At 45.8% G+C, this 16,415-nt stretch overlaps 1 protein-coding gene across 6 annotated transcripts in view; it reads right to left on the bottom strand.

Moving 5' to 3' along the window:
• The window catches only part of SRRM2 (serine/arginine repetitive matrix 2), a 549,687-nt gene that overhangs the window by 104,900 nt on the left and 428,372 nt on the right, over positions 1-16,415 (bottom strand). For 5 of the 6 annotated variants that reach the window (XM_033944768.1, XM_033944767.1, XM_033944764.1 and 2 more), the window contains exon 11: positions 415-10,130. The exons of the other annotated variant lie outside the window; for it this stretch is intronic. In XM_033944768.1, coding sequence (XP_033800659.1) covers positions 415-10,130 — 9,716 coding nt within the window. The remainder of the gene's footprint in view (positions 1-414; positions 10,131-16,415) is intronic. 6 annotated transcript variants of the gene reach the window in all.

The raw sequence follows: 16,415 nt of genomic DNA, 5'->3' as shown, positions 1-16,415 counted from the left end.
GTTCAGGTTGCTGAGACTTGGTATCTAACTTTTGGTGCCCTTTATAACATTGCCCCCTAAAAGATCTAGGCATTTTATCCTGTGTACAGCTTCATACTGAGAATTAAATATCTGCTCTACATACCATCTAGTTGTCCCAGGTACATTAGATAGATTGCGAGCCTGCCAGGACAGACAGGGAATAATGCTTGAGTACCTGAATAAATTCATGTAAACTGTTCTGAGCTCCCTTAGGAGAACGGAATAGAAAGTTGAATAAATAAATAAACAGTTCTATGAGTTAATTTTATGAGTTCATATATAGGATAAACATTGCCTCCCTTTAGCACACAGTATACAGCTTCTACTAGTTTGAGGTTTGTTTTTTAAGGAACTAAGAAAAGCATAATAAATAAGGTGAAAAATATAGCTTACCGTGTGTGAACAACTGGTTCTGTCTCTTGCATATCTAACACAGGCAAGTTGCAACTGGAATCTGAGGAACTGGAACTAGAATCTGAAGAGGAGGAGGAGGAAGATGAAGAAGAGGATGAAGAAGATGAAGATGAAGTGGATGATGTGGAAGAACTCCTCTTTCGCTGTACAGTTTTTGAAGATATCAGATTTGGAGAAGTCAGAGAAGCTGATGGCTCTGAGAAACATTTTAAGTTGTCCTCATTTTTGTTTGTCATGTCAGAACCTGTTACCATGCCCTGTAGCTGGGTTGGCAAGGGACATGATTTCTGTTTGCTCTCTGCAACAAACTTGTATGTCTCTCTGGGAGAAAGTTTAGGCCCTACATCAGGGTATGCTGTAGTTGTTGAGTGAGCCATTTTCATTTGTGGCAAACTGGGTGTTTCTTCAAGTACTTCCTTAACTTCAAATAGAGGCTCAGATGCAGGGAGAGGACTGCTTGGAAGGAGGTTATCAACAGTTTTTGGAGAGGGAAGTTGGGGGTTCATTTTCTCTAGCATCACTGAGGGGCTGGTTGCCAGAGATTGAAGAGGGGTACCTACAGAGGATGTTGGAATTTCTGGAGAACATGATCGAGAGCTACTAGAAGAGTAGGCTAACAGGGAGCTGGTTATGCCTGAAACAACTCTGCTAGGACTTTCACAGAGCACTGACTGTATTGGGGCTCTCTCATCCACCAATAATGGGGAACTGCTACTTCTGATGAAGGCAACTGGACTTTTATCAGTTGGTGGATGACTTTCTTTACTTGGAAGAATCTGTTCTGGAACTGAAGATGCCCTCAGCAGCCTCAGTGGGGAACTGTTTTTTTCTGAAGAAAATGGTTTGGGCTGTAAATTTAGTGGAGAAGAGACAGGTTTATCTGATGATGGCTCTTTTGGCACTGGAGATGCCTCTCTTGGCTCTGAAGGGGATCGGCTGTCTCTAGCAAGAGATCTCCTGGATGGAACCATAATACTACTTTCTCTTGGTGGTTTGTGTCTCAGGGTTGATGATTTCTCTGTTCTTGGAGATACTCTGGATCGGCTTCGCAGAGAGGTTACAAATTTCTCATCATTTCCTGCACATTTTACATGTTTCTCTGGTGACACAGATCGTCTTCCTCTTGAAGGTGATCTAAACCGCTCCCTTCTTGGAGAGCGCAGAGATTGTTTTCGTTTCAAAGGGGTCCTTGAACGGTCCCTTCTTGGAGAGCTGTATGAGCATTTCTGTTGAGATAAAGACCTGGATCGGTCTCTTAAGGGTGATTCTCTTGATTTAGTCAGTCCTGTAGACAGCTTTGATTTACTTTTATAGGAAGATGATCGGGATGCATCTAATCTTGGAGGAGATCTGGATTTATTTCGCCGAGATGACAGACCAGCACGCCTTCTGTGTGGCGTGTATCTTGATTTATCTTGTCTTGAGGTAGATCTTGATCTATCACCCCTTGAAGAGGACCTTGACCACCTCCTTCGAGAATATCTGTATTTATCTGCTCTTGAAGTTGATCTGGATCTTACACGCCATGGAGAGGATCCTGATCTACCTCTACGTGGAGAAAATCTTGATTTCTCTCGCTGAGAATTTGACCTGGACCTGCCTCGTCTTGGAGATGATCCAGATCTTCTCCTTTGAGAATATCTGTACGTGTCTTGTCTTGATATGGATCTGGACCTTCTACATCTTGGAGAAGATTCTGACCGTCTTCTCCTTTTGACAAGTCTATTACTTCTCTCTCTTGAAGTTGATCTAGACCATCTTCTCCTAGGAGATGAGCCAGATATTCCTCTTTGGGAATACTGTGCTGTAGCTTGCCTTGAAAATGACCTAGACCTTTCTCTTCTTGGAGAGGAGCCAGATCTACCTCTTCTTGGAGACATCGATTTGTGCCTCTGAGATGAGCCAGAGCTTCCCCTGCTTGAAGACCTTGATTTCTTTTTGTTTGGAGATGATGATCTACCTTGTCTTGGAGATCTAGTCCAGCCAGGCTTACAAGCTGAATCAGCTGTCTTTTCAACTGATGTGGATGACCCCAGCTTGTCTTGCTTGGGAGACGATTTTGATTTATTTTGAGGTGTGCCAGACCTGCTTCTATCTTGAAGCACTCTAGAAAGTGTTGGCTTTGAAGGTGACAAAGTAGTAGCTATGGCAGACTTCTCTGGTCTTGGGGGTGACTGAGACTGGCTTCTCACTGGTGATACACTGGACTGCCTTAGTCTTGGAGAGGAGCCAGTGACATTCCTGACTTGAGGCAAAACAGATTGTGTTTGCTTCAGTAGCATACTTTTTTCAAGTTTTGGAGAGGACTCAGAATGACTTTCTTCTAGAGATGATTCAGATTCAGTTTCCTCTGTAGAAGACCCAGAACTGCTGCACTCTGAAGAGGTACTTGTCTTTTTTTGCCTTGCAAAAGACTTAGATTGGCCTTGTTTTGGTGATGTGCTTAGTTTCTCTTCCGGTTCTGAAGATCTGTACTGCTTTCCCCCTGGGGATACTACCGGTTGCTCCTGCAGTTTTGGGGGAGACCTAGACTTAATCTCTCTTTGAGACATCAATAATGTATCTTGTGATGGAGATAAAACAGATTTATTCTGCCTTGGGGATATCCTCAATTTCTCTTCACTTTTAGTAGTTAAGCAAGACCCAATTCCTATAATAGGAATTGTTTTCTCTAGTAGTGGAGATGACTCAGACCTGCTTCGTTTAGAGGTTGCTCCTGTTATCTCTTCCACTGCTGATGGTGACCCAGTCCTACTTTCTCTTTGAGGCATCTTCAACTCATCTTCATGCTCTGAAGATGAACTTGATCGACTCCTCTTCAGAACAGCCTTAGGTACCCCTTGATGTTCTGAATATAATCCCAGCATCAATTGGCCTGAGGGGATTCTGGCCATCTCCTGTGGCAAGGGTGAGTCAATCCTATTTTGCCTAGAAGGTGCCCTTACTATTTCCTTCTGTGGTGAGGGTGAGCTAAGCCTGCTTTGACTAGAAGGTGTTCTTGCTGGCTCCTTTTGTGGCAATGGGGAGCCAAGCCTGCTTCGCCAGGGAGGTGTTCGAGCTGGCTCCCTTTGTGGTGATGGGGAGCCAAGCCTGCTTCGCTGGGGAGATGTTCTGGCTGGCTCCTTCTGTGGCGATGGGGAGCCAAGTGTGCTCCTTTGTGGCGATGGGGAGACAAATGTGCTTCGCCAGGGAGGTGTTCTGGCTGGTTCCTTTTGTGGGGATGAGGAGCCAAGCCTGTTTCGCCGGGGAGGTGTTCTGGCTTGCTCCTTTTGTGGCGATGGGGAGCCAAGCCTGCTTCGCCGGGGAGGTGTTCTGGCTGGCTCCTTTTGTGGCGAATGGGAGCCAAGCCTGCTTCGCCGGGGAGGTGTTCTGGCTGGCTCCTTTTGAGGAGATGGGGAACCAAGCCTGCTTCGCCGGGGAGGTGTTCTGGCTGGCTCCTTTTGAGGTGAATGGGAGCCAAGCCTGCTTCGCCAGGGGGGTGTTCTGGCTGGCTCCTTTTGTGGCAATGGGGAGCCAAGCCTGCTTCGCCGGGGAGGTGTTCTGGCTGGCTCCTTTTGTGGCGATGGGGAGCCAAGCCTGCTTCGCCAGGGAGGTGTTCTGACTGGCACCTTTTGTGGTGATGGGGAATCAAACCTGCTTCGTCTGGGAGGTGTTCTAGGTGGCTCTTTTTGTGGTGATGGAGAGCCAATCCTGCTTCGCCTGGGAGGTAGTCTAGCTGACTCCTGTTGTGATGGTGAGTCAATCTTGCTTCGCCTAGGTGGTGTTCTGGATGGCTCATGTGATGAGGGTGAGTCAACTTTGCTTCGTCTTGGTGATCCTCTGATTGGTTCCTTCTGAAAAGAGGAGTTGTCAGTTCTGCTTTGCCGTGGTGGTGTTCTGGAAGTTTCTTTATACAACTGGAGTGACTCATATCTATTTTGTCTATGTGATTGTTTCTTTGCTGCCAGTGACCCAAATCTGTTTTGCCTTCCATCAGGAATACTGGTATTTTCCTGGTCTGAAGAAGAGTCTGACCAATTACTTTCAAGTCTAGTTACTTTTTTCTGCTGTGGCAATGATCCACTACTCTGACTAGCTGACATCCCAGTTTTTTCTTTTACTGAAGGAGAAAATCTGGTCCCATTGTATCTTGAAGAGGTTTTAGACATCTCTGGTTCTGACAAGGATCTAGACCTACTTCTTGATGTTTCAGACTTTTCTGTGGTTGATGAAGAACCAGATCTGCTTTGTCTTGAAGTAGATGAAGATGTTCTTACATCATCTTGTGATGAGTCAGAGCTGCTCTGTCCTGAGGCTGTTTTTGCCCTCTCTTTTTCTGCTAAGGATAACCCCAACTTTCTCCTCCTTGGGGGTGTTTTCTGTATCCTTTTTGCTTCTGGTGATGAATCAGATTGGCTTTCTTGTGCAGCCATTTTTGATTTAGTTCCTTCTTGTGATGACCCAGCCTGGTTTCGACAATGGGGTGTTCTGGACTCTGTCATTACTGAGGATGAATCAAGCCTGCTTTGCCTTGGAGTTAATCTTGATCTACCTTCCCTTTCTGGTGTTGGTGTTTTCAATTTCTCTTTTGGTATACAGTGCATGCCAGGTATGCTTCCCTGAGAAAAGATTTTTGATTTGGACATCACTACTTGGGCTGGTCCAAATACATTATGTTGTAGAGATGTCTTTGAAAACATCTGTTCTGGTGATGAACCAGACAAACTTTCTTGTGGGGTTGTTACAAATTTGCCCTTCAAGAATGGAGAAGATTCAGTCCTGCTCCGCCGCAGGTGTGATTTTGACTTGCTCTTCAGGGAGGTTGATGACCCAGACCTGCTCCGCCGTGAAGGTGACCTTGACTTGCTCTTCAAGGAGACAGAGGACCCAGACTGGCTTCGTCGCGGGGGTGTCCGTGACTTGCTCAAGGAATCAGAGGACCTAGACCTAATCCGCCGTGGGGGTGTCCGTGACTTGCTCTTCACAGAGGGGGAGGACCCAGATCTGCTCCGCCGTGGGGGTGTCCGTGACTTGCTCTTCACAGAGGGGGAGGACCCAGATCTGCTCCGCCGTGGGGGTGTCCGTGACTTGCTCTTCACAGAAGGGGAGGACCCAGATCTGCTCCATCGTGGAGATGTCCTCATCTTGCTCTTCACAGAAGGGGAGGACCCAGATCTGCTCTGTCGTGGAGATGTCCTCATCTTGCTCTTCAAAGAGGGTGATAACCCAGACCTGCTCTGCCGAGGGGGCGTTCTTAAGTTTGTTTTCATGGAGGGGGATGACCCAGACATACTCTGATGTGGTGGTGTTCTTTTCTTGTTCTTCAGGCATGGGGACTTATTCCGCTGCAGGGGTGTCCTTGTCTTGCTCTTCAGGGAAGGGGATGTCCCAGACCTACTCCGCTGTGGGGGTGTCCTTGACTTGCTCTTCAGGAAGGGAGATGATCGAAGCCTGCTCCGCCGTGGGGGTGTCCTCGACCGGCTCTTCAGTGATGGGGAGGACCCAGACCTGCTCCGCTGTGGGGGTGTCCTCGATCTGCTCTTTAAAGATGGGGAGGATCCAGACCTGCCTCGTCGTGGGGGTGTCCTTGACCTGCTCTTCAGGGAGGGAGAGGACCCAGACCTGCTCCGTCGTGGGGGTGTCCTCCATCTGCTTTTCATGGAAGGAGAAGATTCAGCCCTGCTCTGTTGCGGGGGTGTCTTTGACCTGCTCTTTAGGGAAGGAGATGATCCACTTCTGCTTCGCCATGGGGGTGTCCTTGATCTGCTCTTTAGAGAGGGAGATGATCCAGACCTGCTTCGCCGTGAGGGTGTCCTCGATCTGCTCTTCATGGAGGGAGATGAACCAGACCTGCTCCGCCGCTGGGGTGTCAGAGACCTACTCTTGGTGGAAAGAGATGACCCAGATCTGCTCCTCTGTGGGGATTTTCTTAATCTGCTCTTCAGTGATGGGGATGACCCAGACCTGCTCCGTTGTGGGGGAGTCCTTAATTTACCCTTTAGAGATGGGGATGACTCATATTTATTGCACCTTGGGGATATTTTTGATTTGCCTACTATGAGTGGGGGCGATCCAGACCTACTTTGTCTTTGTGACACTGATTTACCCTTAACATGTGGAGGTGAACCAGACATGCTTCGCCTTGGGGATGTCTTTAGTTTGCCCATTATAGATATGGGTGATCCAGACCTGCTTTGTTTTTGAGATGTCAATTTACCTTTTACAGATGAGGGCGAATCGGACCGGCTTTGCCTTGGAGGTGTCTTTGATTTCCCTCTTATGCATGGGGGAGATCTAGAAATGCTTCTTCTTTGAGGTGTCTTTGATTTCCCTGTTATACATGGAGGTGACCTAGAGCTGCTTCTTCTCGGGGGTGTCTTTGATTTCTCAGTTATGCGTGGGGGTGATCTAGAACAGCTTCGCCTCAGGGGTATTTTTGATTTCCCTGTTATGCGTGGAAGTGATCTAGACCTGCTTCGCCTCGGAGTTGTCTTTGATTTCCTTGTAATGGGTGGGGGTGATCTAGACCTACTTTGCCTCGGAGGAGTCTTTGATTTCCTTGTAATGGGTGGGGGTGATCTAGACCTGCTTTGCCTCGGAGGAGTCTTTGATTTCCTTGTAATGGGTGGGGGTGATCTAGACCTGCTTTGCCTCGGAGGAGTCTTTGATTTCCTTGTAATGGGTGGGGGTGATCTAGACCTGCTTTGCCTCGGAGGAGTCTTTGATTTCCTTGTAATGGGTGGGGGTGATCTAGACCTGCTTTGCCTCGGAGGAGTCTTTGATTTCCTTGTAATGGGTGGGGGTGATCTAGATCTGCTTTGTCTCGGAGGAGTCTTTGATGTCCTTGTAATGGGTGGGGGTGATCTAGACTTGCTTTGCCTCGGAGGGGTTTTTGATTTCCTTGTTATGGGTGGGGGTGATCTTGATCTGCTTTGCCTCGGAGGGGTTTTTGATTTCCTTGTTATGGGTGGGGGTGATCTAGACCTGCTTTGCCTTGGAGGGGTTTTTGATTTCCTTGTTATGGATGGGGGTGATCTAGACCTGCTTTGCCTTGGAGGGGTTTTTGATTTCCTTGTTATGGGTGGGGGTGATCTAGACCTGCTTTGCCTTGAAGGAGTCTTTGATTTCCTTGTTATAGGTGGGGGTGATCTAGCTCTGCTTTGTGTTGGAGGTGTTCTTGATCTGCCTGTTGTAGCTGGGGGTGATTTAGACCTGCTTTGCCTTGAAGGTGTCTTTGATTGCCTTGTTATGGGTGGGGGTGATCTAGATCTACTTTGTGTTTGAGGTGTCCTTAATTTGCCTGTTGTGGTTGGGGGAGACCTAGACTTGCTTTGCCTTGGGGGTAGTCTTGGTTTGCCTGTAATAGGAGAGGGTGATCTAGACCTGCTTTGACTCATGGATGTCCTTGATTTACCCATCATGGGTGGAGGTGATCCAGACTTGCTTTGCCCTGGGGAAGTCCTTGATTTAGAGGGTGATCCAGATCTGCTTCGCCTTGGGGGTGTCTTCAATTTACCCACAGAGGGTGGGGGTGATCTAGACATGCTTCGCTTTGGAGAAGTTCTCAATTTATATGTTATGGGTGGGGGTGATCCAGATCTGCTTCGTCTTGGGGGTGTCCTCGATTTACACTTTAATGGTAGGGATGACTCAGGCTTGTGCTGCATGGGGGAACTCTCTGATTTGTTCTTCCCTGATGATGGTGAAAGTGATCTGCTTCTCCTTACGCATACCTGCAATTTCTCCTTTACTGCAGGAGATGAATCAGATTCACTCTGACTTGAAAATGTTCTAGCGGTTTCAGGCTGTGAGGAGGACTCAGAATGAATTGGTTTCTGGGGTGTTAAAGATTTATCCTTCACTTCTAATACTGATCCAGAATAATTTAGCAGAGGCTTTAAGTTTGATTTTTTTTTTTGCTGTGGGGAAGACCCACACAACCCTTTCCCCTGAAGCATTTTTAATTTATCACGGTTTTCAGGAGAGGAACTAGAACTACTATATCTTGGAGATAGCCTAGATGCCTTCTGTAGTTTTGTAACTAAACCAAGTCTGCTCTGATTTGGGGAATTTTTTGATAACTGTTCTGGAGATGATCTGGAACTGCTTCTTTTTAGGGGTATTCTTGATACGACATTTTGTTCTGGAGAGGAACTAGAACTGCTATACCTAATGGCTATTTTGGATTTTTCAGTCCTTGGTGGGGTCCGAGACTGTGACCTGCCCAGCCTAGGGGGAGATCGTGATCTACCACGTTTTGGGGTAGTTTGGGACCGTGACCGGCCCCGCCGTGGCGGCGTTCGGGACCGTGACCGGCCCCGACGTGGCTGCGTTCGGGAGCGTGACCTGCCCCGCCGTGCTGGTGTTCGAGAGCGCGACCTGACCCGCCGCGGCGGTGTTCGAGACCTTGATCTGCCCCGCCGTGGCGGCGTCCGTGATCTGCCCCGTCGCGGTGGTGTCCGTGACCTGCCCCGTCGTGGTGGCGTTCGCGACCTGCCCCACCGTGGTGGGGTTCTCGACCGCGACCTGCCCCGTCGGGGCGGTGTTCTCGACCGTGATCTGCCCCGCCGGGGCGGCGTTCTCGACCGCGACCTGCCCCGCCGGGGTGGCGTTCTCGACCGCGACCTGCCCCGCCGCGGTGGCGTTCTCGACCGCGACCTGCCCCGCCGCGGTGGCGTTCTCGACCGTGACCTGCCCCGCCACGGTGGCGTTCTCGACCGCGACCTGCCCCATCTTTTAGAAGTCCTGGATTTACCCCATCCCCACCTCTGAGATGACCTAGATCGGCCCCAGCCTGTAGGGGTTCTAGACCGAGACCTTTCTCGTCTCGGAGGTGTCCTGGATCTACCTCGTTTGTGAGAAGTTCTAGATCTACCCTGTTTTGGAGATGTGCCTGATCTTCTTGGGGAAACTCTATACTTGTTTTCCTTTACAGGTGTTCTAGACTTTGATTTGTTTTTCTTTGAAGGAGTTTTAGACCTAATACAAATTGGGGAAGTACAAGGTCTGGCTGATGTCTTTGAAACTTTCTGCACTGTATTGGTCTCAGGTTTAGGCGATAACCCTGGATTTTGATGGGTTGTAGATTTATCATTTACACTAGAAACTGGAACTTTGGCACCCATCCTTTTTTTATTCAAAGACTTGTTATATTCTCCAGATGATGTGTCACTATCTGATGAAGAATCAGTCTCTCGGGAAATATTTGTCTGATGGGGTTCAGGTGATTCACTTCTGTCAAGTGATACGCCATCTATAGAAGATGACCGCCATTCAGTGGATGTGGGTAGATTTCTTCTTGGTGGGGACTTTGGCTCTGGAGAAGACCTAGACCAAATTGTTTTCTGAGCTAACTTGTCTTTCTGTGGTGACAATGTTCTGTGTTCTGGAAGAAGCCTGTCAATTTGAGAACTTCCTGCATCTTCTGATGTTTTTCCAGTAGCTGGCGAGGACCTGTCCATAACTGGAGATGACTGTTTTTCCCTAGGAGAGCCTTGTTCTGTTGATCCATCTTGGTTCTTCTTCCGTTGGTTATAACAAGGAGATAATTTATTTTTGCTGGGAGATCTTGATCTCTGTGTCCGACATTTAGGATGTGAAGCCTGCTCCTTAGCTGATACAGTTTCTCCATCTTGGGCATCAAGTGTTTTCTTGTCTCTCTCTGGGGAGAGAGAGGTAGACCTCTGCCTTGTTTCTTCACTCTGTTTAGAAGGTTTCTACAATGAACAGCAGACAAAATGAAAAATAATTTTTCTATGGAAAACAAAGGAAGTGTTCATTATAAACACATGATAAAAATCAGTATTTTTGTAAGGTTAAAGAAAAATGTTTTGGATTTTTTCTAACATGCAACAACAACAAACTTCCAAAACTAAGTATGTTCCTACCCATAATGGGAGTTCTCAGTAGAGAACAGGATAAAATCTGCCATATTAGTGGGTGATATCTGATGACACTGACATCTCTCTTGCTCTCTCAGCACTTAACACAGAACCAAAAAAAAAATTAAAAAAAAAAAAAAAAAAAGGATTCTGAGCATGAACAACAGTTCCTGTGCTGTCCTGTGATTTCACAGTACTGTTCAAAGTCTACTTTTTGGGATAGAAGGAGGTATTATGTGGCTGATTTGTCTTGCTGGCCACAAAGAACTCCCGTTACAGGTAAATAACTACAAGGGGGTGCTGAAAAATTATCAGCCCAACCAAGAAGAGAATGATGTAGAGCCATGAAACTTAAAGTTATTCCACATGTTCACCCCTAAGTTCAACACACTTGGCACATCATGTCTGAAGTTTCTCTAACCCTTACAAAAAATACTGATGTCTAGTCTCTGAAATACTGCTCTGCTGCTCCAATCAGCTCAGAATCACTCAAATACGGTTACCCTTTCAAACTCTTTTTAAGGCTTGGAAACAGAAACTAGTCAGATGGAACAACATATGGTGAGTACGGTGGGTGGTCTATGCACTGAAAGCCTAACTTTGCCAGCCTTGTGAGCAGGTGCATTATCTTGTAAAAAGAGCTCCTTTCCACAGCTTCCCTCTCCTTTTTTTCTTTCAGTGCATCCTTTAATTGGCACAGCAAGTTAGAGCATTCTTCATTAACTGTTTGGCCTCTTAGAAGATAGTCATAGAAACATAGAGAATGACGGCAGAAAAGGACCACAGCCCATTAAGTCTGCCCACTCTAATGACCCACCCCCATTCCAATGATCAACCAGCCTTTCGGTGAAGAAATACTTCCTGGTGTCGCCATGAAATTTCCCGCCCCTGATTTTCAGCAGATGCCCTCTTGTGGCCGAGGGTCCTTTAAGAAAAAAGATATCATCTTCCACCTCGATACGGCCTGTGATATATTTGAACGTCTCAATCATGTCTCCCCTCTCTCTACTCAGTCTTTCCTCATACGGGAGATCCTTGAGTCCTGAGACCATCCTGGTGGCCATTCGCTGAACCAATTCAGCTCTCATCACATCCTTTTGGTAATGTGGCCTCCAGAATTGTACACAATATTCCAGATGAGGTCTCACCATGGATCTGTACAACGGCATTATGACTTCGGGCTTCCGGCTGACGAAACTTCTATGGATACAACCCATCATTTGTCTAGCCTTGGATGAAGTTTTCTCCACTTGATTGGCAGTTTCCATGTCTTCACTAATGATCACTCCTAAGTCTCGTTCTGCTGCAGTCCTAGCTAAGGTCTCACCATTTAGGGTGTAAGTTCTGCATGGATTTCTGCTGCCAAGGTACATGACCTTACACTTTTTGGCATTGAAGCTTAGTTGCCAAGTCGAGGACCAATGTTCCATTAAGAGTAGGTCCCACGTCATACTGTCGGGCAATGTGCTTTTGCCTACTATGTTGCATAGTTTGGCGTAATCAGCGAATAATGTTATTTTACCTTGAAGCCCCTGAGTCAGGTCTCTTACGAAAATGTTAAATAGGATCGGGCCGAAGACCGAGCCCTGCGGCACTCCACTGATCACCTCCGACGTTTCGGAGAGAGTACCGTTAACCACCACCCTCTGAAGTCTACCGCTTAGCCAGTCTTTGACCCATGCAGTTAATGTTTCACCTAATCCCATCGAATTCATCTTGCTCAATAACCTGTGGTGTGAGACACAATCAAAAGTTTACTAAAGTCTAAGTACACGACGTCCAGGGACTCCCCCATATCCAGCTTTCTTGTTACCCAGTCAAAGAAGCTGATTAGATTGGATTGGCAGGACCTTCCCTTTGTAAATCCATGTTGATGGGATCACGTAGATTCTCCTCGTTCAGGATCGTATCTAATTTATGTTTAATTAGTGTTTCCATAAGTTTACTCACTATTGATGTGAGACTCACCGGTCCGTAATTCGCAGCCTCCGTCCTGCATCCTTTTTGTGGAGTGGAATGATGTTAGCTGTTTTCTAGTCCAACGGGACTCTTCCTGTACTTAGGGAAAGATTGAAGAGCACGGATAACGGTTCCGCCAGGACATCACTCAACTCTCTAAGCACCCTGGGGTGTAGATTGTCTGGTCCCATGTCTTTGTTCACTTTGAGTCTTGATAGTTCACAGTAGACGCTGCTGGGCATAAACTTGAAATTCCGAAACGGGTCTTCCAAGCTTTCCCTTGTCTGCAACTGTGGACCGGACCCCGGCGCCTTGCAGGTAAAGACTGAGCAGAAGTATTCATTTAGTAATTCGGCTTTATCGGAATCCGATTCTACATAATTCCCGTCTGATTTACTAAGGCGTACTGTCCCATCTGTGTTTCTTTTTCTGTCATTAATATAACTGAAGGATTTATCCCCCTTCTTAATGTTCTTTGCTAGATTCTATTCTATTCGGAATTTGGCCTCATTACAACACTTTCCTGATCCCAAAACTCTGTGGCCATGACTTTTCCTGCTGACTTTTGGGTCTTGAATTCTCTTGACTTTAGAAAACATGAGTGCCGCCACTGCATGAACTATTTTGTCTCAGGATCATAGTAATAGAACCATGTTTCCAGACAAACTAGCCTGTTAGCAAATATCAGACCTCCTAGGAAACTTGTCAAAGCTAGACCAGGCCCAATCAAGGTTAAAAAGACAACTGAGCAGAGAAACTGAACTAGAAGCAGTACAGGTCTCGGTTCTCAAATACCATACTAAAGGAGGAGACGTGCTGCTATGGTTCCTGGACCTCTCAACAGACTTCGACCAAGTCCAACAGACACCACTTTGGGCCTCAGAGGAAAAGTCTTCGCTTGGATAGAGCCATTTCTACTGATTAATAAGAGAGGAAGAAAGCCCAAGATACCAATTAAATCTGGACGACAATACCATAAAATTATCCAATGACGGGGTGAGAAATCTAGGAGTGTAGCTGAACTCAAACCTAGACATAACAATACAGGTCCAACGCATCATGAAAAACACTTATGGCAAACTACTGGGTTGGAGAACTTAAACCCTACTTCACCCATCAAGCAATGTCCAACATAATATCATCTCTTGTACTCTCAATCTTTGACTACTGTAATGCAATCCTGTTCTGCATTCTGAAGTACATGATTAGGCAGGTACAAATAGTACAAAATGCAGCAGCAAGATTTCTGCTGTGAAAAATGAGTGCCACCCTGCTACTGAAAGAGTTGCTCTGGCTCTCGATTTAAAGCAGGGTAAAATTCAAGATCTTATTGTTAACACACAAAATCATTCATCTCTTAGAACTGCAATATCTAGCGGCCAGACTACATAAACATACACCAGCACGTGTCATGCGCTTCAGCCAAGAAAACCTGCTGGAAATACCCTCCCCTATAAAATACAAAAACGACAGGATAAGATTATTCTCTCTTTTTAAAAAAAAATTATCATTATCATTTTACACAAAATTATCAAGCATAATATCTTGTACAGTATGATTGTAACTAGAAACAAGAAAAAAGAAAATAATTTTATAGAAAGGGGAAATAACATATTCCCCTTACAAATGAGCAATCAATAGTCCACAATTATCTATCTGTGATCCAAGACTTTCAGATAGAGTGATATTAATAGTTAAGAAGGAAACCATTTAAAAAGAAAATCAAAAGTGACTGAAATTACAGGGAGTATTCTAATCATGAGTCAGTTATTGTTCCAGTTGTTCCACTTTTCTCAAGACGTTTCAAAGCTACAAAATTTGTTAGGTGTGTCGGATCAAAGAAAACATTTATCTTAACCATAAAGAAGAATACATTTACCGGGAAACCTAAGAACCCCCCCCCCCCCAACTGAAGTTACACCTGATTGCAATAACAAAAACTGCCTTCTACGTTTTTGAGTCTCTTTGGTGACATCCGGAAAAATCTATACTTTCTGTCCCAGAAATTCTTTGGTTCTATTTTTAAAGAACATCTTCATAATCCAGTTCTTATCTGGTGCCAATGCAACAGTCGCCAATAATGTTGCTGGTGTGGCCAAATCTTTTGTAGAAGTTTCCAATAAAGTGGAAATATCTAATTGTGGTTCCTGTTGTCCTTGGTTAACCAGTTGCTGTTCCTTATTTCTAAGAGGCAAATAGTATACTTGTGTGAATTAATTCCTCGGATACTGAGAAAATTTCTAGGAAATATTTCTTTAACATTTCTCTAGGGGACATAGAGAAAACCCTAGGGAAGTTTAGGAACCTCAAATTATTGGCTCGATAGCCATTTTCAATCATTTCCAGTTTCCGCCTAATATTCTCAGTGATGGTTTCAAAATGGTGGAACTCCCTTCTGGAGAAAAACTAGAAAAGGACACCAGAAAGTTCAAGAAAGGGATAAAACCTCCTTTCTATAGACTACTTTAACCAATAATGCAACAGATAGGGGGATTAGTATTATAGAGAAAATAGATGGCTACTTCCCATTAGGAACACGACAAGGTGAACACAGTACATATACTGTATAAACTCGAATATAAGACAACCTGAATATAAACCAAGGTAACCTTTTTCCCACATAAAAGGAGGAAAAAAAGGTTGACTCAAATATAAAATGGAAGGGTGGAGGTGTTTTGTTTTTTAAAGATTCAAATGTCCTCCCATGCCAGGCTCCCTCCCTGCCCTTTATCCTCTTCCTCCATCTTGATGCCTTGCAGGCCTGCTGTAAGGCCTGGTGGTCCAGGACAAGAGGGATCCCTCCCACCCTCCAGTCCTGGCCGACTGTGACAACTTAAACCTCCCTTCTGCCTGCCCCCATGTACCTTTCAATCCCCTGGTGGTCCAGCGGTGAACCGGGGCAGGAACAATCTTCTTGCGCTCCTGCCCTGGTTCATTGCTGAACCATCAGGGAATTGAAAAGGTATTTGGGAGAGTTGGGAAGGAAGTAAAAGTTGTCACAGTCGTCTGGATCAGAAGTGGCCAACCAACCAACCAAATTATCAACGTTTTTATTCCTTTTTTTTTATTGAGATCTCTTGTATGAGAGATCGCTTTCCTTTTATTCTATCAAACCTTTTGTTCTTGCCCTAATTGTTTCTTTTCTATTCAACATTGTAGTTCTCCCCTCCTATTCTATTGTTCAATTAAGTTTATTGTCGTGTCTACTGTCCTTAAATGTTTTGGTTATTGTAAAATTCCCCACTAATTTTTAGCTGTAATGTAAACAGTCTAGAAACTATGTATTTGTGATTCCTCAAATTTTAAACAAACTTGTACAGTTATCAGTATCAGCAAGAAACAAAGAGGTGGAGTGTTTCTTAGATGTAGTGTTCTTGTTAGATCTTCTAAAACAGGGATGCCCAATAGGTCGATCACGATCGACTGGTAGATTGCCAAGGCAAAGTGAGTCGATCGCGGAGCCCATCCCGGGCTCCGTGATAGCCTCACTTTGCCTTGGCGATCTACCGGTCCGATCAGCCTTCCTCTCCCCAACGTCAATTCTGCCGTCGGAGAGGAAGTTCGGGCCAGCCAATCGCTGCCTGGCTGGGCCAGAACTTCCTCTCCGACGGCAGAATTGACGTCGGGGAAAGGAATGCTTGTCGGCCCAACGCAAGGAGAGCTTGGGGCAGCGGCGGCTTTGGGGCATGTTATCCGATGGCGGCAGTGGCTTGGGGGCCTGTTCCCCGATGGTGGCAGCAGTGGCTTGGTGGAGAGCAGGGAGAAAGAAAGAAAGGGGGCAGACAGGGAGCATGAAGAGAAAAAAAGAAAGGGAGGCAGGTAGAGAGGAAGAAAAAGTTGGGGAAGGGAATGAGGTCTGGAGGAGAGGAAGCATACAGGCTGAAAGAAGGGAAGAAAGATTGGATGCACAGTCACAAGAAGAAAGTGCAACCAGAGATTCATGAAATCACCAGACAATAAAGGTAGGAAAAATGATTTTATTTTCAATTTAGTGATCAAAATGTGTCTGAATTTATATCTGCTGTCTATATTTTACACTATGGCCCCCTTTTACTAAACCGCAATAGCGTTTTTTAGCACAGGGAGCCTATGAGCGTTGAGAGCAGCACTGGGTATTCAGCGCAGTTCCCTGCGCTAAAAACTGCTATTGTGGTTTAGAAA

Source organism: Geotrypetes seraphini, chromosome 5, assembly GCF_902459505.1.
Source record: "Geotrypetes seraphini chromosome 5, aGeoSer1.1, whole genome shotgun sequence".
Classification (NCBI taxonomy): Eukaryota; Metazoa; Chordata; class Amphibia; order Gymnophiona; family Dermophiidae; genus Geotrypetes; species Geotrypetes seraphini.
The sequence above is the reverse complement of the archived record's forward strand: the minus strand, read 5'-3'. Positions and strand labels throughout refer to the sequence as shown.